Source organism: Schistocerca gregaria, chromosome 5 (genome assembly GCF_023897955.1).
Source record: "Schistocerca gregaria isolate iqSchGreg1 chromosome 5, iqSchGreg1.2, whole genome shotgun sequence".
In the NCBI taxonomy this organism is placed as follows: Eukaryota; Metazoa; Arthropoda; class Insecta; order Orthoptera; family Acrididae; genus Schistocerca; species Schistocerca gregaria.
In genome coordinates this window covers 642,216,509-642,239,932 of record NC_064924.1, presented here as the reverse complement: position 1 = coordinate 642,239,932, position 23,424 = coordinate 642,216,509, and the positions used below count along the sequence as shown (strand labels likewise).

Sequence of the window (23,424 nt, the reverse complement as noted above, 5' to 3'; positions counted from 1 at the left end):
CTCAGCAATTGTGTTTACATCGGTAGATAATATGCCATTTATGATAACGACAGGGACATCAGCTGGGGTCTGGTACTCTAAAAGAAGTCTGATCTTCGTCCAGACTTGGGAAGGTGACATATGGCACTGAATGATCGAGGCGTATGTCTCCCAACGCTCATGCTTCCGTTTTTTGATAAGCTGGCAAACATAGGCACAGAGTCGCTTAAAGGCTATGAGGTGCTCCAAGGAAGGGTGCTGCATATGCCGCAGGAGATCTCGTCGATGCTCTTTAATTACCTCAGCGACTTCCAGCGACCAACAAGGGACTGCCTTTTGCCGGGGGCACCCTAAGGAATGATGGATCGCGTTTTCCGCTGCAGAAATGACGTTGTAGTGACATGCTCAACTACAACATCGCTGGCACTGTGTGTGGGAGATTCAACAGTGACAGCAGAGATGAAGGCTTCCCAGTCTGCCTTGTTTAAAGCCCATGTGGGTAGGCGTCCGTGGGCATGACACTGGGGGAGTAACAGGAAGATGGGGGAGTGGTCACTACCACACAGGTCATCATGTGCTCTTCAGTGAACTGATGGGAGAAGTCCTGGGCTGCAGAGGGATAAATCAATGGCTGAGTAAGTGCCGTAAGCCACACTGAAATGTGTGGGGGTCCCAGTATTTAAGAGGCAGAGGTTGAACTGAGACAGTAAAGTTTCAACATCTGTGCCTCAGCCAGTAATCACGAGGTCACCCCACAAGGGGTTATGAGCGTTAAAATCTCCCAAAAGTAGGAAAGGTGTAGGTAGTTGATCAATAAGTGCAGCCACAGTGTTCAGGGGTACTGCACCATCTGGAGGAAGATATACATTGCAGACAGTTATTTCCTGTGTCATCCTAAACCTGACAGCCACAGCTTTAAAAGGGGTTTGAAGTGGCACAGGATCACTGCATACTGAGTTCAGGACATAGACACAAATTCCACCTCACACTCGATTATGGTCGCTACAGTTCTTGTAATATCCCCTATAGCCGCGAAGGGCATGAGTCCGCATTGCCGGGAACCAGGTTTCCTGGAGGACAATGCAAGAAGCAGGTGTAAAGGTTAACAATTGCCGTAGCTCAGCCAGGTGGTGGAAGTAACCACAGGAACTCCACTAGAGGATGATGATATCATGAGGCAGGGAAGGCATGAAACGCTCATAGAAGCAGTTTACGCCCCAGGTTCACCTGCTGCCACCGACTTATTCCCTGAGCAGTATATATCCATTCTGTCTGAGGGTCCTGCAAGATCTAGGTCCTCTTCAGACACCAGAATCTCCATCTTATCCCCAGACACAGAGCTTGTAGGTAGCAGTGGTATGGGTGCCATAGCAAAGTCTAGGTTTTTGGGGGTCTTCTTCTTTTTGGTTTTCTCTCTTTTAGTTTTTCCGGCTGAGAGGGCTTCGCTGAGTCAGACTCAGGGACTGAGGAGGACCATGAAACCCTACGACCAGCTAACTGTGATTACGTCAACCACTGGTGAGTGTCTGCTTTGCCACTGGTAGGAACCTGCGAAGAGAGTGATCCAAGGGAGCCCTTCCTATCGAGAGGAGCCAAAGAATATGTACGCTTCACCGGCTGAGAAGTGGGGACTGATGTCCCTGATGGTTGTGGGAGTGTTGCTCCCGATGTAGGTGGTGCAGGAGCAACAGAGGGAAGTGGCCCCCCACCATCAAGGGGGCAAGTGGAGGCTGACGGTTCTGAGAGCCAACTGTACATGGCAGAACAGAAGGTGCTGGAACCGTTGTTGTAGCAGCGGCATAAGTGGATGTCATAGCCACAGGATATAGCCTCTCATATTTGCTCTTAGCCTCAGTGTAGGTCAGTCAGTCCAGGGTCTTGTATTCCATCAGTTTCCTCTCTTTTTGTAAAATCCTGCAGTCTGGCGAGCAAGGTGAATTATGCTCTCCACAGTCGACACAGATGGGAGGTGGGGCACACAGAGTATTGGGATGCGATGGACGTCCACAATCTCAACCTGTGACACTCTAAGTACAACTGGAACACATATGGCTGAACTTCCAGCACCAAATTGGGGAGGGATATATGGCTTGACATCATAGCGGTACACCATCACCTTGACCTTCTCGGGTAATGTGTCACCCTCTAAGGCCAAGATGAAGGCACCAGTGCCAACGTGGTTATCCCTTGAACCCAATGGACATGGCGCACAAAATGAACACCTCGCTGACTCAATTGGCGCATAGCTTGTCGTCAGACTGCAAAAGCAGATCCCTGTGGAATGTAATACCCTGGACCATATTTAAGCTCTTATGGGGCGTGATGGTAACAGAAACATCCTCCAACTTGTCACAAGCGAGTAATGCCCGTGATTGGGCAGAGGATGCTGTTTTTATCAAGACTGACCCTGACCCCATTTTGGACAAGCCCTCCACCTCCCCAAACTTGTCCTCCAAATGCTCCACAAAAAACTGACGCTTCATTGAGATAAAAGATTCCTCATCAACTCTCGTACATACAAGGTGCCGGGGTGAAATAGCTTTGCTGTCATCCTTAGCCTGGCGTTCCTCCCATGGTGTGACCAGGGAGGTGAACGATATGGGGTCATATTTCTTTGCATTGAAGTTGAACCTTGACCGCTTAGAGACTGGTGGACCACCACCAAGACATGATGTACTATGCTTCATCGCATGTCATCCGCCCTGATGCTACCCACTCTGACCAGAGGGCCTCGCCACCCAGCCACCGCAAAGGCCACCTGGCAGGATGGCCATTGCTGGGAGTCCTGATGCCCCAGTGTGACAGGCATCTACTCCTTGGCATACGTGGGGAGTAGAAAGTGCAGGCATCAGCAGAGTAATCTCTGTGTAGTCAGGGGGCTACAACCAACAGCGTACATGGTGGCCCCACCACAACGGACTGGCTACCGTGCTGGACATCAGGTGCAAACGAGCAAACAAGTCCATTATCATTGTCTGCGCAGAAAACAATACTGCACAGTGGATGGAAGAAAACACACTCAGGAGGGTGAACTTGCCCAACAGCTGGAGAATGAGCGAAACTGCAGTTCCACATCGACAAAGGATGCGAAAGGTCACAGTGCACGATGGACATGATGCACCATGTAACGTGCACTTCCCTAATTGGCTCACTCTTTGGGAAAATTTTGAAAAATGGAAGTCAAACCCTACAGGGGACCATCAAATGAAGGCCAAAATGTGTGAGACTACTGTGAGTTGCCTGTCACGACAGGCCTGCAGGGGTGTGTGTGTGTGTGTGTGTGTGTGTGTGTGTGTGTGTGTGTGGGGGGGGGGGGGGGGGGGGGGGGGGGGAGGTACAGTGTGGTAAATATGTGGCTACATCATGAGAGTCACAGGCTTTCCTTAAGTCAAAGAAAACAACAGTGATGTGTTGGCAGGAGACAGGAGCTATTCTTATAGCAGGCTCCAGGCGAATTAAGTGCTTAAATTTGTATTAGTCCTCCCTACATCCACAATGGCTACTGGACAAAAAGCCATTATCCCAAGAGAACAACACAGCCATCTGTTCACCATTCATTCAACCAACTTACACAGAACATTTGAAAGGCAGACGGATCAATAGGTGTCCATGTAATACACGATTTTACCCGACAACACAATTGCGACAGTTGTGCTTTCAGTTCACTGGGGTGGAAATACACCCACACACCAGATACAAACAAATACCAAAGTATTTGTGGTCAGTAATCCATGTTTAGATGTTGTTGGCGTGTATCTCAACTTCACCTTCAAAGCTGCTGACCCGCAACGCATCTATCCCTAGCAGTTTATTGTCAGCTCAATCCCTGCATTCAAGCTGGTTTCCATGGTATGCAGCTCAGCCCCCAGAGGTTGTAGAAGATAGAAACAGAGGTTGCTCCACATATGCACCTCCTGCTGTATCCACCGCAACTTCGATAGCCAACAGAAAAATTGTTGCCTTCTCCTGTACGAGCATTTCTGTCCATATTCACCAGCCAGCGACTGATATACCATCATCATTTGGACACCACCTCAGACCAGACGTCGCCATCGCCACCCGCATGGCAGCACTCCTGTGACCTGTGCATTGAACCTTGGTGTTCTTTGCCGTGGACAAGTTGCGCCACTCCTGAGATAGAAATATGATTTCCCCCCCCACCCCCACCCCCCACCAGAAAGAGAACATCTGTGTGGAAAGTTTATTTGTTCAAATAAACAAAGTTTAATCATAACTACTTGTGATTTTGAGGAAGTATTCTGAGTGAGGAATACTTCAGTTGTAACATTAGATTCTGAATTCCAGCAGCTACCAATGCCATGTCGTGGCCCAGGTCTAGAGGGTAACGATTCCAGATGATAAGTAGTGAAAGACAGATTCTTATGCTATACCTGTCTTTTGTGTAGGGGTACTTGTCAGATGCAGTGCTTGAATGAAATTTGTAACAAAGTATTCTGTGAACACAATAGAGGCAGAATGAATGTTGCTTCCTACGAAGATATTAGAAATAATGGTTGCTGACTCCTGAGCACAGAAACAATGTAACTTGGCTCACACCTGTGAAGAATAGGCGTGGATATCTATGGTAGCATCATACCTTTACCAAATTCTTTTTTCTGGTGTTCTATATCGTAGCAAGTACAGGTATGGAGCCTTTTAAAGGAGATAAAGTTTCCTCCTGATGGGTGACACTTACATCTTTGAAGTGCCCACTTGTGATGTTGGATCACTTTATCATTTTCCCCTGGCCGCCATGGGACTGTTTTCCAATGGGATGTTCCCAAAGAAAGGAGAATCATCAATTCTGCAGTTTTAAGTATTGAAGAAGTTGTGTCCTGTATTAAGTTGTCGATATCCTCTTGTAGAATAGCACTGGAGTGCAGGTGGCACTGAAATTGGTGTGTTTATTAAAGGCTGTTGACTGTTGTACGTAGCTTGTGTGGTGATGTTTTGACTGCTTGGACAACGTCTCTTCTGGACCTATCACTCAGTGCAGTTACACATAACACTGCTGCCTTAACACTCCCTTATTAGATTGGTGTAGAGATTCACTCTTGCTACTATTGTGATTTACCTCAGAGTCCAACTATGGTGTGCCCTGTTCTTCCTCGGCATCGAACTTCTTTCGTCCATGCAGATTTCTATAAATGAAATGGGTATAAAACAAAATACTGCTTCTCTGTTTAAGTAGAGTGTAGATTGCTTCCAATTAAGTCTGTATATTGTCACAAACTTTCACAAACAGTTACGTGGGAAGCTACCATTACCAGAACCAACTAATAACTGCTGTCTCAAAGACATCTCATTAACGTTCTGTGAATAACTTAAAACAACAATCTCTTATATACATCATATTTGTCTTCTTTGGTGCCGGAGATCTACCATGGTACCAGAGCTCCTTGCTCCAAGGAGATTACAAATGCTGTCCAGCAAGTAGACTCCGCACCTGTTGAGTAACACTTTCCAATAATAAGTAGCCCGATGTTTACAAATTAATTGTGATCATGCACTTCTTTACTCTGAGCTCTATATTTGACGTAAATGATATACACCCTTCCATGAATGGCATGGATCACTACAAAAGCACATCAGTCAGCTTTCTTGAGGGCCCATCGCTGAGGGCAGTTGGTTGTGTACTGTGGGAGGATCACGACAAATGAGAAATGACTCCTCTGTCAGATTTGTCATATATTCTGCATTAGTTTGACAGGAGGAGGCTGGGGTGGGGAGGGTGAGAGGGAGGGGGATGGGTTGGGGGGGGGGGGGGGGAGGATGTATAGACTGAGATATTGATGGCTTATATGTTGCATAAGCCACACTGAAATGAACTGCTGTGCCACTGCGCAGTAAATATAGTTAAAGCATGTTATTACTTGTTCCATTCAAGTAACTCAGTAACAGGTTGTGTAGCTGCCACACAATGTGTTGTAGGTACTGGAATCACCATCTAGGAGAAAAAGTGGAGGCAGGTGACATCAGGTGAATAATCTACTGAAATGTCAGAGCCCTGTTGCTGCTGCTGTAGTCTTCAAGGGCCCTACACATGCACCAACCAACCGACGGACATATAAATTGGACACATATAGGCACTTTGACTGACCGACAAACTTGTCTTGTCGGGATGTCAGGCGGGTAGGACCATCCACCAATCGACCCTCCCAACACTCCATCCAACAAATTGTGTCTTGTGTAGATCTGTAGTTTCAGCTGCCTGACAGAAGTTTGTCTTTGTCACTGCATACGGGATTAAATGCAGACATTCATGCAAGGAGTATAGCAATACAGATGCAAGAAATGAAGTACCTTTTTTTCATTTTTTAATGAATACATAAATGCACTAAGGAACTAATGCCATTAATTTCCAGTGGGCATTGATTTATATGAATGAGGCAAGTTGAAATTTTGTGCCAGATTGGGATTTGATGCCTGATTTTCTGCTCACTAGACAGATGCACTGACCTCTACACCATTTGGATGCAGTGGTGACCACAACTGTGTGGATATCCTAGCATGATTCCTGTTAGATACAAATACTCAACTTATATCAAACACTTCTGATGTAGTGTCCCTGCTCATTAACCTCAATACTCACAGCATCTTGCCAATCCCATAAAATTTTTAGGCTGGTCTTCATCTGCACTGAAGGGATCATTGGCTGTCATTGCCTTGGTGTGTCCCATTTATTTTGACCTCCCTAAATAATTGATTGTCCAGATGCAAATTACAAAATGTTTCAAGCAAATGTTCTTTGGACATCAGGGGGACATCAATCAGCATGATTGCCTTCATTGCAGTTTCTTTTTTTTTTTTCTTTTTTTTTTTCTTTTTTTTTTTTTTTTACAAAGATATGAGCAACAGTATGACTTTTTAAATGGCACCCTGTATTTTTTATTCGGTAATTCATTTACTCTCATAAAGACCTATTCAAAAATGTATCACAGTGTGCCATTACTGAAACACAACATTATTAATAACATTGATTTTGAGCCCGGAATCACAAACTCGACCACTTGCTGGAGTTGTCAGAAAACAAATGAAAACCAAGTAAAAACATAACACAAAATTGACTTTGACTCTCCTGTACCACTGCCCAGGAGTAGAACATTCAAAGGTGCTCAAAGTGGTGACCCTGGACACTGATGCAGTCGTTCAATGAAAGAATTATTTACTGCTTCCAGTGTTGCCTGCTGAAGAGAATTACAAGCAAGCACGATACGTTCCTGCATGTCCTCTGGAGATGTCGGAATATCACAACAGACAACATACAAAGAAAAAAAGTCCAGAGGATTTAAATCAGGAGACCTAGCAGGCCAAGTAACTGTTCCTCTTCGACCAATCCATCTGGCAGGATACCTTTGGTTCAAAACACACAAGAACATAAGGCATTACATGCTGGACATTCATCGTGTTGATACCACCTAAGCATTCTGGTTCTTAGCAGCACTTCATCCAGAAGAGGAGGAAGAATTCATCTGAGGAAGTTGGCATACGCTGTGCTGTTTGGACTACCATTGATGAAATAAAGGTCAATAATTGTAGTACCAATCATCCCACACCAGACTAACACTCCACCTGTGTAAACCATCATGGGTTGTTGCTGGACCAATAATGCATGTTCCTTATATTTACTTGTCCTCTGTTTGAGAAGGAACATTTATCGGTAAATAGAACATTGGAGAAGAAGTTCGGGTTGGTGAGGATTTGCTGCGGTGCCCACTGACACAACTGTACACAATTCTGGAAATCATTTCCATGCGATTCTTGATGTAGGTGTACATGGTAAGGATGGAACCAATGACGTGTAAGAATACGACGCTCACTGGTTTTAGGAATACCAATCACGTGTTCAAGCTGTCATGTGCTCACATGTGGATTCATAGCAACAGAAGTGAGAACAGTAGCTTTGGCAGCTTCATCTGTGGGAGTGCTACGACGATTGCATTGTCGTGGGGGCAACAGTATTTAAAAGGACTAAACTACTGTGCTAAATGCACCCGTACATAAGAAAAAAGTATTGCAATTACTGTTCTGCTAACTTACATTCCCCATAGATGAGTAGCATTTCTACCTTCTCTTTGTCGGTGTACATTCTACTCACATAATTCTTCAATTGACGGCGGATGACGGAAAGATGGATGTGCATTCTACTTATGTTTACATTTGTCCTCCGTTAATGTCAGCATGTGGATGTGTTCCATTAACCCGAGTACCTGCACTAGGTGCTGGGAGCATCAACGTCACTGTTGGGTTAGGTAATTAATAATTGTGTGTTTTATTGATTGGTACACTGTGATACATTTTTGAATAGGACTTTAGGAGAGGACACGAACTGCCGAATAAAAAATACAGGGTGCCATTCAAAAAAGTCATACCACTGTTCACATCTTTGGAAAAAACAAAGCTACAATGTAGGCAATCATGCCGATTGATGTCCCCCTGACGACTAAAGAACATTTGCTTAAAACATTTTGTAATTTTCATCTGGACAAACAATTATTTATGGTGGTCAAGATAAATGGGACAATATATATTTGCTGTCTGTTCTTTCGGACATGTCCAACCTGAGTTTGAGTCCCGGTCTGGCACAAATTTTCAACTTGGCACTGTGATATAAATCAATGACCAGTGGCAGATAATGTCATTAATTCCTTTGTGTCTTGATTCATAGTAGCTGCAGTATCAAAATGGTGTCTTTCTTTCTACTTCAATTTTGAAACAAGTTTCTTAAACTTACAGATCAGCCTTCGTCCTGTGTATATAAACAAATTAATAATGATTACATGAACATCTTTTGTTTTATTTAGGGTGAAGTTGGGTAAGTGTAACCATGGGGTTAGTGTAACAACGGCTTATGTTGCCTTAAAGAAGCTGTATTTTTACCTGTGACCTATCACACATGTTAATTTACTCCTTTCTTTGTTATATTTAACCATAAGTTGTCAAATCTGACATAAATTGGTAATTAGTTTTTGGACTTGAATTGACGTCCACATTTTCACTCTGCGAGAGAGTAACATGCTCAGAATTTGGTGGTCTGTCATTTTTGCAGTTTTAAAGATAACTGCACAATTTTTTGTTACAAACTAACTTTTGCATGATAATTTCAAGTATGAGATTCGTTTTACTCTACTGATAAAGCTCTTGATATTCCAGGCATGGTTACACTTACCCCAACTTTTTTCCATATGGGGCAAGTGTAACCAATTGACTGGGGCAAGTGAAACCAGAGGGGGTTACACTTGCCCCAAACAAACTTACCGGAACATATTTATTTAAGCCGTAACCCTGTTTTTGCCATCACACTAGATCAACTAAACTGGCCTTCCTGTGTGTGAAATCTACTTGGGACCAAAAGTTAACTCATCACCAGAGACATCATCAAGGGGTAAAAATTAGCAAACATGACTTTTCCAATCTCCTCACTGCAGTATGGAATGAAACACCACCTGAATTGTTGAAAAGTGGTTTTCAAAAAGCAGGAATATTCCCTTACAGTAGAGAAGTAATTGATAAAACTAAATATGATCCGCAGACATATAAAAGATATGTAACTCATACCAAATCTTTGGCAGAAACAAATCCATTGCCAGCTCACGATAATGCAGCCATAGGCTGTGTGGAAGCTACGTCTCTACCAGAAAGTATTCAGATTTTTGGGAAGCTTTCAGCTGAAGAACCTCCAGAATTCTATAGGCCTACGCCTACTGAGCCCTGTAGTTCTCCCAGTATCAGAGTTCTTTCTCAACCATTCCCAAGCTAACCAATGTTTCATTATGTTCTGGAACTTCTGATTTGTCATTTGAAAGGTTATTATTGGAAACAGTCCAACAGTGTAGTCCCACTGGTAAAACAAAGAAGACACGGATTGCACCATGAGCTGAAGTTATCACTTTTCAAGATGCCACCTATAAATAAAAAGATTTTAAAGAAAACAAGAATAATAAGAAGAAAAGCAAAACAAAAAAGCACCATCGGCATAAAAAAGGGCCTGGTAATGAAAAGTGCTGTTGCTTTATCCGAAATGGCATCTCAGAATGTTGTGGGGAAAAAAATCCCCAATTGCTCATGTGGGTAAGAAGAAAAAAAGACAGGAAGTTGAATCAACAAATGATGAAAGTGAAATGGAAGGAGGCCTATCTTTAATAACTAGTGATGAAGATGATAACACTGGATGATCTCACGAAAGAAATGATAAGCCGTGAACAAGAAGAAGAAGAAGAAGAAGAAGAAGAAGAAGAAGAGGAGGCAAACTTTTTTTGAAGCCAGTTATTGTTAGCCGAGATGTAAAATTCAAGGATGAAATACTGAAGCAATCAATGAAGAGGGATGTTACCAAATTAGTTGACATATCGACTATGAATGATACAGAATCATCTGATTCTAATGCTGAGAAAATATCAAAAGACAACATTACAAGTCTGGATCATCAAAATCATGTAGAAGTGACTGAAAATGCAGATGGTCATCGAGTTTTGAGGGTCAGACAAACAATTAGAATGCCGATATGTTACCTAGATGAACTGAAGCGACCCAGAATAATGATGCTGAGAGAAGTTCCAAGGAACTATGATGAAGCAGTGAAATCCTCAGACGTAGAAAATTGGAAAGCTGCAATGTATGAAGAAATGGACTCACGTCAAATGGTTAGTACTTGGAAATTAGCTGATTTACCAGCTGGAAGGAAGGCTATTGGAAATCGATGGGTGTTTGCAATTAAACTGGATAATAACAATGACATTGTACAGTACAAAGCAAGGCTAGTTGCAGAAGGGTTTAGCCAAAGGCCAGGGCTTGATTTTTCTGAAACTTTCAGTCCTGTGGTTTGGGACCTCTCTTGTGTGTTGCTATTCAAAGAAATTGGAACATCAGACTATTTGATATTAAAACAGCATTCTTGAATGGTAAACTGGAGGAAGAAATTCACATGCAACAACCACAAGGTTATGATATGGCACAGGCTGTGTTTTCAGATTGCTTTGAAGCTTGTATGGACTGAAGCAAGCAGCAAAATGTTGGTATGAGTGTTTAAAGTTATAACTTAAGAAATCAAATTTGCAGGAGAGTAGTGCTGATCCTTGTATGTGTTTTAATGAAAATATAATTGTTTTATTTCATGTGGATGATGGATTGATAATGGGACCTGGTGAAATAGTTCATAATTACACAAGACAATTACATAAATAGTCTGATATGGTAGTAGGTGAAGTGTATTGTTATCCTGGCTTGCAAGTCCAAAGATTTAATGATTGTACGAAGATTAATAAGACTGCATATGTGAGAAGAGTGTTAGCCAGGTATCATATGACTGATGCAAAGCCAATATCATTACCAATTGAGCCTGGAAGGATACCTGGTAATTCACCGCAAGCTACTGATACCGACACTTGCCAAGAAATTATAGACAGTCTCTCACAGTCTTGGGGACACATCCAGATCTAGTTTATGCTGTAAATGTTGCTTCAAGGGCACAAGATTCGCCTACTGAAGCACACCTAAAATTCATTAAACAAATTCTTCCCCCCTTTTGAAGGGTACAATAAATGATGGAATTCACTTTAGGAAAATGAACAATTCTGTTATAGAAGGTTATAGCAATGTTGATTATGCAGGTGAAAAATCGACTTAGACATTCAACAAGTGGAGTTTTACTGAAGGTTTGTGGTGGACCAGTAACATAGAAAAGTAAACTACAGAAATGTGTCGCACAATCATCAATGGAAGCTGATTTGTTGCTGCCATAGAGGCAAGTATGGCTTTATCTTTTATTGAAATAAATTGACACTGTTGAAAAGAGTTCAAATCCTACTTTATGCATTGACAATCAAAGTGCTATTAAATATATCAAAGGCGAAGGATTCTATGAACGCTCTAAGCATACTGAAACACACCATCAGTATGTACAACAGTCAGTCAGTGAGAAGATCTATGTTCAGTATGTTTCAACACAAGATCAGGGCAGCTGACATTCTTACTAAGGGCTTATCGGCAAAGAAACTATCAAGAATGAAAACTTTGTTTGATTGGGATGGAAGTAATTAATGAAAATAAAGACTGAGTTAAATTCTTGATTTGGTGATGAAATATGAACTTGAGGGAGAGTGTTAAAGGATTGTAAATAATATTACAAGTTCATATTTATTTCTGTTACATGTGTGCAAGTATCTTTGATGTATTTTCCTTGACATCTCAAAATGTGTCCAGTCAATCAAACCCTTTTTTTTCCCATCCCATTGTGTCTTAAGTTTGTCGTCTCCCTAATTTTATTCAGCACCTCTTCATTAGTCATGAAATCTACTCATCCAATTTTTAGTATTCTTCTGTAGCACCACATATCAAAGCTCCTACTCCCTCATTCTATGAACAGCTTATCGTACACATTTCACTTCTGAACAAGACTACACTCCACACTAATACCTTCTGGAAAGAACTCCTGATACTTACATTTATATTCAAACTTAACAAATTTGTCTTCTTCAGAAATGCTTTTCTTTCCGTTTTCAGCCTGCATCATATATCCTCTGTGCTTTGGCCACCATCAGTTACTTTACTGCCCAAATATCAAGACACATCTGCTACTTTTACTGTCTCATTTACTAATCTACTTCTCACAGTACTGGCTGATTTAATTAGAATACATTCTATTACCTCTGTTTTAATTTGTTGATGTTCATGTTGCAGCCTCTTTCTAACACACTGCCAATTCTATTCAGCTGCTCTTTCAAGTCCTTTGTCCTATCTGAAAGAGCTACAATTTCATTGACAAAATTGAAAGTTTTTATTTCTGGCACTGTACAAGGTAAAATCCGTAGTTGTCCATATGTGAACAGCAGCAGAACCTAATGCTATACTCACTGGAACTTAAACATCAAAAGTGCCTGCAAGAAACAATGTACTCGCATCACCCTTAAGTCACAGGTCAAAGAAGACATGTGGGATCGGATGTTTCCGTTGACACGGAAAAACAGAAGCAGGTGGGCAAGATAGGGCTGCTTTATTTTAATCAACAATAAAACAATTTATGTATATATAAATAAAAATTTCATGTGCCCCTATTCAGTGCACTCATTCTATAATCTTCGAAAAAAGGGAGTGTGAAGTTAAAACAGTTTACGCAGTCCAGAACTTTTTTTAATCAGGATAGATCGGTTTGTTGATACTGTAACGCAAATGACGCAAACCATGTATCTTATTAGATGAACGTCTGCGACATAGCACCTAAGTGAGGTACACTGTAAAAATAATGCTGCAATTCTGAACGCACCACAGTTTGTTTTTTTCGCCTACATTTTGTAAAACGATTAATACAAAAGTTACTTACAATTACCGGCTTTTCTTTCTTGTTCGCTTTCTTAGGCATTGCAGAAGACCTATGGAAGTTATCACACAATACATTTCGCCATGTTCTTAAACCTTTGCATAATGCATAACAGTTTAACATAAATAAACTGTCTTAAGATTTCTAATTACCCACGACACAGACTCGTATTTGTCTGTTGGAGACACACAAATTCGATACGTAAGATCTTTGGTAAACAAAGTAAATAACTACTTTGACTAAATTATCAGTGATCTCTGGGCGGCGGAAATAGCAAGACTGCCGTAAAAAATACATCTGCCGCCAGCTGTGAGCCCGTGACAGTTGTTAATTGTTAGTAGTGTTGTTTACGTATTAGCATTTGGAAATGGAAAACGTCTGTGGATTTACTGATACATTTGTCAACGTATGTCATAGGGGAATCACTACTGCTGACGCTTTTATAACGGAAGAATTACAAAATAAAAGTCATATGTTCCATTGCCGATTACGGATTTCTAAATTATAATATTTATATTTGATGATCAAAAGATGACGTGCAAAATTTTTGATGTGATGGTTAGTTGACACCGTCAAGTTCAAAAAATAACCAAAAGTTACGTTTTCCAATTGTTTCAGGAACAAGTGCTTGAAATTATAAAACGTCACTTTAAAGATGATAAAACAAAAGTTAGGGAAGAAACTGCATGTATGGTTTCTGAAATAATACACAAGTTCGTAATTGAGGGTCTCCTAAGGGCAAAATACGTTGCGTGGCTTGATGGAGAAAGTGAAATAACGTACGATCATGTGAAAGCAATTCTTCCTACACTGGTATGTTGTTGGCTTATTAAATCCTTTGAAATATTTTCGTTTTATACTGTGTAAACCAAATTTCTTTCAGTTGCTAGATTTCAGCTAAAAACGAGGGCTAAGATCCATGGATACAAGTGCTTATAGATGCCGAGGAATAGAGAACTACATTATTTTTCTGGTCGTGGCATGCATCACTCAATTCTCAAATAAACCATTTTTCAGAATAACATTGGATACGGGTCGCGTTTCGTGTCTCATGACGTGCACAAATATAATGAAACGTTGAAAGGCCCAGCTACGGAAACTGAATCTGTTCAAAACAGCAAACAATGAATAAAGTAATTAATACGAATATGTAAAAATATAATGAATATGTATAAATAGTAATTTGTGTAATTGATATAAAAATTTTTCACTTTCTTTTAGTACAAAAATGAGAAGTTGTAGCACTGTAGTCCTTACATTTTATGAATAATTAAAAACAGTCTTATACTAGTAGTTATTTTCTCTTTTTAAAATTTTTCCTGTGTTTGAAATTCCCATTTTTTATCATCATTTTGTTTTGTAGGCTATTAAATATATAGGTACCACTTTGTTAGTCAACGGTATTTATGTGAATAAGAGTGTCTTATATGTTCATAGTTAATAATGATTGTTTCAATCCAGGAATTTATTTCTTTTATCATCGAGTTTTTAATGGTATGCAACTTGTATGTGGGCTGTACTACTGTGCTTTGGAACAAAGAACTAGTTTTCTTATATAATGTAAATTACTCAAAGTCACTGCAAAGTTTCAGAACTACTGTTTTTATCAGTTTTGTGCAAGGACCAGTCATTTTGTCTTCATGTACACTCTGCTAACCCCTGGAAATGCATGGCAGTTGGTGGTCCCAGTTGTGCTCCATTTATGATTTTTTTCCTCTTCCATTCATGTAGTGTGTGTGTGGAAGGTATGATTATGTAAATGCCTCTGTGCACACAGTAATTATTCTTACCTTGTCTTCGTGTATCCTATGGAAGGTTTTTCAATATCTCTGGTACCCTCTTCTGTGGAGCAAACAAACCGGATTAGGCCTAACTAAAGCTTTTGAAACCATTTTGCGAATTCGGACCACTGTTCTTTCAAGGTAACATAGGCTTTGGGCTACACTACAGGTAAGTACGTTACCGTAACTAAAGGTTTCGTATTCATGCCGGCCGCTGTGGCCAAGCGGTTCTAGGCACTTCAGTCCGGAACCGCACTGCTGCTATGGTCACAGGTTCGAATCCTGCCTTGGGCATGGATGTGTGTGATGTCCTTAGGTTAGTTGGGTTTAAGTAGTTCTAAGTCTAGGGGACTGATGACCTCAGATGTTAAGTCCCATAGTGCTTAGAGCCTTTTTTTTTTGTATTCACATTCTTTAGCTTCATTAATTTGTAGCCAAATTGTCACCTCCAGCTTACCATATGCTTTAGGCTACACTACAGATCACTGTCACACAACCTACAGTTCAGAAAATAGTTAGCAAAAACAAATTCTGTCTTGTGATTGCTTCTTGTTTGTGCATGTATCGTGTTGCATGTCCAGTCATCATCAAGAAATGATGCAAAGCCAACCTCCAGCGTCAGTAGGTTCAGTTACGTCAACAAACCTGTGTTATCTTGCCAATGAACTGAATAATTGCATCTTGCTCTAAGTGTGACTGATGCTTTATGATCATGCCATTTCATATCTCCACAAACTGTGACTCATTGTAGCGGTTGAGTACAAGGTTTTTGTGTTTTGAGAAATAGGTACACGATTTTACATTTCCCAACATTTGAAGGAAATTGCCAATATTTAAACCAGTTTGAAATCTTACCGAGATGGTTGGGTAGTTATGGCAGGCAGTATTTACTGTTTCACTTGCAGGTAATGTGAGGTTACTGTTAGTACTGTTAGCCCCAGCATTGATATGCAACATGGAGAGCAAGGGTCCCAGCACAGTTGCCAAGGCCATAGCTGAAGCTGCTTTTACACCTGTTGGTGACAAACCAGCCAGGATAACACACTGTGACTTTGCTAACAATAATAATAAATCCTCAATCTAGTCACAAATATTGTTTATCCCACATTAGTGCACTTGATTTAATAAGTATATGTGTCTTATTTAGACTTATGCCGTTTGTAAGTCAACAAATACTACTCCAACCTGATTGGCTTGAACCATAGGTGTCAAGAACAAACTGCCAGTTGGACTTAGCATAACAACTAAATAACTGTGGCTTCTAACAGAAATTCTTCTCAGTACAAAATTAAACTACATTAAATTTTATACAATGAAAGGTCCTATTCACTATTTTCTCTAAGGCTAATAGTTTTTGTGTTGCAGGAGATAAAAAAGTTGCAGATTCTTTAATATAGTGATTTAATGTTATAAAATTACTGTTATGTTTATTTTTAAACGAAAGGCTAAGAAGTACTTTCCTCCTTCATAGGTCTGCAAATGAAGCTAGCACATTTTCTCTCTCTCCCTCTCCCCACCCACCCATTATGTCCAAAAAGGTAATTACAGGGCGTCTCACAAAGTTACATAAACATTTCCACTGGCAACTCATGAATCACTCATGGCACAGTCTGCAAAAATGCCTGGTTGGTGTTTATTTTCCACAAAATGAAACACAACATGAAATATAGATACAAGTTACTAATATATCAAGACAAGAAATGTGTACAGACAAACTCTATGTAATTCTCTGCAAGGGGCATTGATTCTTAGTCATCCTGTATGATAGCATTGATGGTCTTCTGGGAAAGGAAACTTCCTTCAGCTTGAATGCTGCTTGCTCTTCAGTTTATATACTTTACGTTCCCAGCATTTTCTGTCCAGTTCTCTTATGTTAGTAAACAAAATAACTTAACCAAACACGTGTTTATATGTTGGAGTTAGTTTCGGTTTATTAAAAGAGTACTTATTTGCAGTTGTTGTTACGTGAGATATCGTGTAAAAAGCACAACAGCTGCAGCTGTGTACTACACTGAAGAGTTCGCTCTAAGTGTAACATGCTGTCAATATGTATTCAACAGTACCAATTGCCTTCACTATAGATGAATTGACTCACTCTTCAACAGAAGTAGGTCATTAAGGTGTTGCAGAACTTTCATTGTAAGTCAAGCAGTGAATTACAGCAAATCACTGTAGTGGTCTTGAACATGACCAGTTTCACTCCCTCAGACATTCATATCCATCTTGGAAGTGGTACGTGGCCCTATTCATCGCAGCCCACTCTACAAGTGCCATGGATTTCTGTATGGAGGAGATTTATGCAGTCTATCAGTAACACAGTTAATGGTGAGAGAAGTGCAGTAACTTTCTAGTCATACATTAATTCACCACCAAGTGACTACAACACAATTGCACTGCTTTACAATCCACTATCAATGATAAACAGCAGCAAGGTTCCATATTTACCAGTCAAATTCCTTTCCCACCAACACTACAGAGGTCACTGATAACACCACACTTACAAATTAAACGCTTCTCAAATAAGTACTTATTAAGTAAACTGAAAGCAACTCCATGTACGTGGTGTAACTAAATTCCCTTTACAGACATTGAGGACTTGTAGTGGTTAAGTTTAGCATAGGAACTCATGTCTGGAAACACGCAAAATACAACAAAATGCATTCAAATCTCCTCCATTCTCCCCCCTGCGGTTTCAGGGGTTAGGATAAGCCCGCGGTATTCCTGCCTGTCGTAAGAGGTGACTAAAAGGAGTCTCAAACATACCGGCCTCTATGTGATGGTCCTCTCTTGGGTTTGACCTTCATATTTCCAAATTCTTCCGAAGAGCGAGTCGATTGGGGAAGGGCTCCTTACATGGTGCATAGTGTCCATCGTGCATTGAGACCTTTAGCCAGCTTTCTCGTCGTCACATTGCCATCCCGCTCATTCTCCATCTCTTGGCCGAGGATACATTCCTAGGTGCGAATTCCACCATGCACTGTGCAGTGTTGCTTGTTGTGGAGACGACGACCATGGACTTCCTTGCACCTAATATCCAGCACGGTAGCCAGTCTGTTGTGGTGGAGCCGCCATGTACCTTGTTGGTTGTAGCTCCCTGACAACACAGGGATCGCTGTGCTGATGCCTGCACCTTTAACTCCCCATGTATGCCAAGGAGTAGATGCCTATCTCCCTGAGGCATTGGAACTCCCGGCAATGGCCATCCTGCCAGGTGGCCTTTGTTGAGACTGGGTGGCACCCGTGGGGAGAGCCCTTGGTCAGATTAGGGGGCATCAGGACAGATGACCCGCAATGAAGCGTGGTACATCATCTCTTGCTGGTGGCCAGCCGCCAGCAGTCTCTAAGTGTTCTCGGGCTCAATTCAATGCTCAGAATACGATCCCAAATCGTTCCCCTCCCTGACTGCATCGTGGGAAGAGCGTAAGGCTCAGGATGGTAGTGACACTTTACCGCCCTGGTTCCTAGTTTGTACGAGAGCTGATAGGGAATCTTTCATGTCAACAAAGCCTAAATTCTTCATAGAACATTTAGAGGATAAGTTTGGGGAGGTGGAGGGCTTGCCCAAAATGCATTCTGGGTCAGTATTGATAGAAACAGTATCCTCTGCCCAGTCACAAAGGTTACTTGCTTGTGACAAGTTGGGGATGTTTCAGTTACCATCACACCCCACAAGAGTTTAAATATGGTCCAGGGTATTATTTTCCATGGGGGCCCTCTTTTTCAGTCTGATGACGAGCTGTGCGCCAATTTAGAGCGTCAAGCTGTTCTTTCATCCGGCTCATTCATTGGGGTCCAAAGGATAATCAGATTGCTACCGGTGCCTTCATCTTGGCCTTCGAGGGTGATACATTACCGGAGAAGGTCAAGGTGATAGTCTACCGCTGTGATGTCAAGCTCTATATCCATCCCCCAGTGTGGTGCTTCAAGTGCTGAAAGTTCAGCCATATGTCTTCCCCCTGTACTTCCAGCCTCACATGTCGAGATTGCGGTTGCCCATCACATCCCAATACTCCATCTGCCCTGCCTCCCATCTGTGTCAACTGTGGAGAGCATCATTCATCTTGCTCGCCAGACTGCAGGATCTTACAGAAAGAGCGGAAAATCGTGGAACATAAGACCCTGGACTGACTGACCTATACTGAGGCTAAGAGGAAATATGAATGACTCCATCCTGTGCGAATGACTTCCTCGTGCCGCCGCTACGACAACTGTGATAGCCCCATCAGTTCAGCAAATTCCAGTCAGCTCACCAATATGTACAACTCCACATGCCCCCATGCCCATGGAAGGGCACTATCCACCCTCTTGCTACTGCACCACCTACCTCGGGAATAACACCCCCCCCCCCCCCCCCCCCACCCATCAGGGATGTCTGTCCCCACTTCTAAGCCAGAGAAGTGTCCAACTTCTTCGGCTCCTCTTGCTCGCAAGGGATCCCTTGGGTCCCTCCCTTCTCAGGTTTCCACAAGTGGGAAGGATGACGCCCAGCAGTGGCATACGTGCCCACAAGCAGCTGGTCATAGGGCTTCGTGATCCTCCTCCGTCCCGGAGACTGAATCGGTGAAGCCCTTCCAGCCAGTGAAACCCAAGGAGCAGCGAGGAAAGTCCAGGAAGAAGACCTCTAAGACGAAGGAACTTGCGGTGGCACCCACCCAACTGCAACCTACAAGTTCTGCATCTGAGGTCGAGCTAGAGATGTAGAGATACAGGCGTGTGCTGAGGACCTAGATCTTGCTGGACTCTCAGACACAATGGATGTCACTCACACAGGTACTCAATCGGTGGCAGCAGGTGACCCAGCGGCGTAATCTGCCTCCTCGGTCCCTTCATGCCTTTCTCGGCCATGGACAATGTCATCCTCCAGTGGTACTGCAGTGGTTTTTCCACCATCTTGCTGAGCTTCTCAGCCTTCACCCTTTCCTCTGCATTGCTCTTCTAAAACCTTGGTTTCTGGCGATGGGAACCCCCGCCCTCCGTGGCTATCGGGGTTATTATAGGAACCGGGCAGCTTATGAGAGGGTATCTGGTGGCGCCTGCATCTATGTCCTTCATTCCCTTTACAGCGAGTCTATCCCTCTACAAACACCTTTAGAGGCTGTCGCTGTTCGGGTGTGGATGCCTCAGGCTGTTACTGTCTGCAGTCTCTATCTTCCACCGAATGGTAATGTCATGCAGCATGTCCTGGCTGCACTGATAGCCCCATTGCCACCATCTTTTCTGTTACTGGACGACTTCAACGCCCATAATCCTCTGTGGGGTGGATCAGTGGCAACAGGCCGAGGCAGCATCGTAGAGCAAGTATTGGCACAGCTTGACCTTTCTCTTTCAAATAATGGTGCCTTCACACATTTCAGTGTGGCGCTTGGCACGTACCCAGCCATCGACTTTTCGATCTGTAGCCCTAGCCTATTACCGTCTGTCCAATGGAGTGTGCATGACGACTTGTGCGGTAGTGACCACTTTCCGATCTTTCTGTCACTGCCACAGCGTCACTCTTCTGGGCGCCCCAGCAGATGGGCTATGAATAAGGCCCACTGGGACTTGTTCACCTCCATTGCCACTATTGAGTCTCTTTCCAATGATTCCAATGATGCGGTGGATCACTCGGTTACCACCGGCATCGTTACTGCCGCAGAATCTGCCATTCCTTGTTCTTCTGGTTCCCCTCGGTGGAGGACTGTGCCTTGGTGGTCCTCCAAGATTGCAGAGGCGATTAAAGATTGCAGGCGGGCACTCCAGCGTCACAAGCGGCATCCCTCATTGTAACACTTCATCGCCTTCAAACGGCTCTGTGCACGAGCCCGCCGCCTCATTCACCAACGTAAGCAGGAATGTTGGGAAAGGAATGTCTCCACCATTGACCGTACCTCTCCATTGCAAGTTTGGGCCACTCTATGGCTGTCAGACCCCTTTCAGCATACCTGCGCTTTCACTGAATGGAGCAGTCTGTACTGACTCCAACACAATTGCAAACTGCTTAGCGGAGCATTTTGCTCAGAGTTTCGCTTCTGCGAATTACCTACTGGCCTTTCGCTCCCAGAAAGAACGGTTGGAACATCGGAGCCTTTCATTTCACACACGCCACCCTGAATCGTACAATGCTCTGTTCAGTGAGTGGGAATTCCAAAGTGCCCTAGCCACTTGCCCTGATACGACTCCCAGACCACATTGCATCCACTGTCACATGCTCAAACACCTCTCGGTAGACTGCCAGCGACGCCTCCTAGACCTTTTCAACTGTATCTGGGTTGACGGTGAGTTCCCTTTGCAATGGCGGGAAAGCATCGTAATCTCCATGTTGACAGCTGGCAAGAACCCACTGGAGGTGGACAGCTACCACCCCATTAGCCTCACCAACGTTCTTTGCAAGTTGCTCGAACATGTGGTGAGCCGGAGGTTGAGTTAGCTACTTGAGTCTCAGGGCCTTTTGGCTCGGCCTCATGGTGGGTTCTGTAAGGGCCACTCTGCCATTGATAATCTGGTGTGCCTGGAGTCTGCCATCCATGCAGCCTTTGCCCACCGTCAGCATCTGATCTCCGTCTTTTTTGACATGCAAAATGCATATGATACGACATGGCGACGATGTGATATCCTCTCTACGCTTCATGGTTGGGGTCTTCGGGGTCCGCTCCCGATTTTCATACAAAATTTTCTGTCGCTTCATTCCTCCTGAGTTCAGGAGAATGGGGTACCACAAGGATCTGTCTTAAGTGTCTGCCTCTTTTTGATTGCAATTAATGGGCTTGCTGCAGCAATGGGAACGTCTGTCTCATCTTCCTTGTATGCTGACAACTTGTGCCTATACTATAGCTCCACTAGCATTGCAGCTGCTGAACGACAGTGGCAGGGCCCTATCCGCAAGGCGCAGTCTTGGGCTGTAGCGCATGGCTTCCAGTTTTCGGCTGCCAAGACCTGCGTTATGCATTTCTGCCAGCGATGCACTGTTCACCCTGAGCCACGGCTTTATCTTGACAGCAAATGTCTTGTTGTGGTGGAGGCACATCGGTTTTTGGGAATGGTCTTTGATACCCGGTTGACTTAGCTGCTTCATATTCGGCAAGTTAAACAAATATGCTGGCGGCATCTTAACACTCTTCATTCCTTGAGTCACACCAGCTGGTGTGCTGATCAGTCTACCCTTCTACAGATATACCCCGATCGGTCTACCCTTCTACAGATACACCAGGCGTTAATTCAGTCCCATCTAGATTATGGGAGCCTGGCTTACGGTTCGACATCCCCTTCCGCATTGTGGTTGCTGGACCCCTTCCTTCACTGTGGGATCTGACTTGCCACTGGAGCTTTCCGAACAAGCCCTGTCAACAGCATACTTGTGGACGCAGGTGTCTCTCCATTGCGATTCCGGTGCCAATGGTTAGTGGTTGCTTATGCTACACACGTTTGTAGCTTTCCCAGGCAACCCAGTTATCATCTCCTTTTCCCTCAGTCAGTCATCCACCTTCCAGAACGGCAGTCCCAGTCAGGGTGTACAATCGCGGTCCTCTCATTTTTTGCCAGAGGCTGTGGCTGAAAATTAAGTTGTGTGTGTGTGTGTGTGTGTGTGTGTGTGTGTGTGTGTGTGTGTGTGTTTGTTTTTGTTTTTTTTTTTCTACTTGCATGTCTGCAGTTCACTGATCATCTTCACAGTGAGTTGCTACCTATTCTCAATAGTATTGATTCTCAAGAGTATTAGCAGAAGTTATCTGTTGCTTGGATTGATCTCCACAGTTTCATTTCATCAGCATGATGTATCTTACTCGTGAACTGGTGACAACACGAGTGGATTTCTGGGATGGTCCAAAACAGCAGGCTATTTCTGTGAGTATCTGTAATGGATGGGGCCTGTCGATCTGAAGCTCATAGTTTCTGACTAATGTGTGGGCTTTGCCTGTGGGATCTAGTCTCACTGATCAGTCCGCGGACCGGGTCTGTCTGTCTGTGTGTGGCGTAATGCAGCAGATTTTCATGGTTTATCCATGGACCCAGGATTGTGGTACTCTTCGGCAGGCCAGAGGTCATGGGCGATTGATGTCAGAAATTGCACCTATATCATCGCAAGTACATTGTACAGTGCAGGATTTTATTTATTTTAGTACATATTGAAGTATTTTTTATATTAAAAAGTATGGATGATAAGAAGAAGAAAATTGTGACAGTCACTGGCAATTTGTACGCTATGTACTTGTTATTTCTTGAAAGAAAAATCACACAATACCTTTAGAATAATAGAGATAACACAGTGGGTAATAAACGACAATAATGAATATTGTACAAGTGACATTTTATTGGCAATCACCTGCAGTGTTGGTTTACATAGCTCTTCCCCACCTTATACATCTCTTTCAAGAT

The 23,424-nt window shown here is 43.0% G+C and overlaps 2 protein-coding genes and 1 long non-coding RNA gene across 3 annotated transcripts; 2 read left to right on the top strand and 1 right to left on the bottom strand.

Annotated features, from left to right (window-relative positions):
- Positions 1-10,334: 10,334 nt before the first annotated feature.
- Positions 10,335-10,877, top strand: LOC126273431 (uncharacterized). The gene has a single exon (XM_049976984.1). The coding sequence runs from the start codon at positions 10,335-10,337 to the stop codon at positions 10,875-10,877; it is 543 nt and encodes a 180-aa protein (XP_049832941.1).
- A 2,419-nt stretch (positions 10,878-13,296) lies between these two features.
- Positions 13,297-13,487, bottom strand: LOC126273096 (uncharacterized). The gene is made up of 2 exons (XR_007549304.1): positions 13,447-13,487; positions 13,297-13,346 (listed from the first exon to the last, which is right to left on the bottom strand). It is a non-coding gene; the product is annotated as an uncharacterized LOC126273096 (long non-coding RNA).
- A 62-nt stretch (positions 13,488-13,549) lies between these two features.
- LOC126273095 (uncharacterized) lies at positions 13,550-14,587 on the top strand. The gene is made up of 3 exons (XM_049976521.1): positions 13,550-13,700; positions 13,913-14,107; positions 14,178-14,587. Exons 1-3 carry the CDS (start codon positions 13,662-13,664, stop codon positions 14,193-14,195), a joined length of 252 nt encoding a protein of 83 aa, XP_049832478.1. The 5' UTR covers positions 13,550-13,661; the 3' UTR covers positions 14,196-14,587.
- The last annotated feature ends 8,837 nt before the right edge of the window (positions 14,588-23,424 follow it).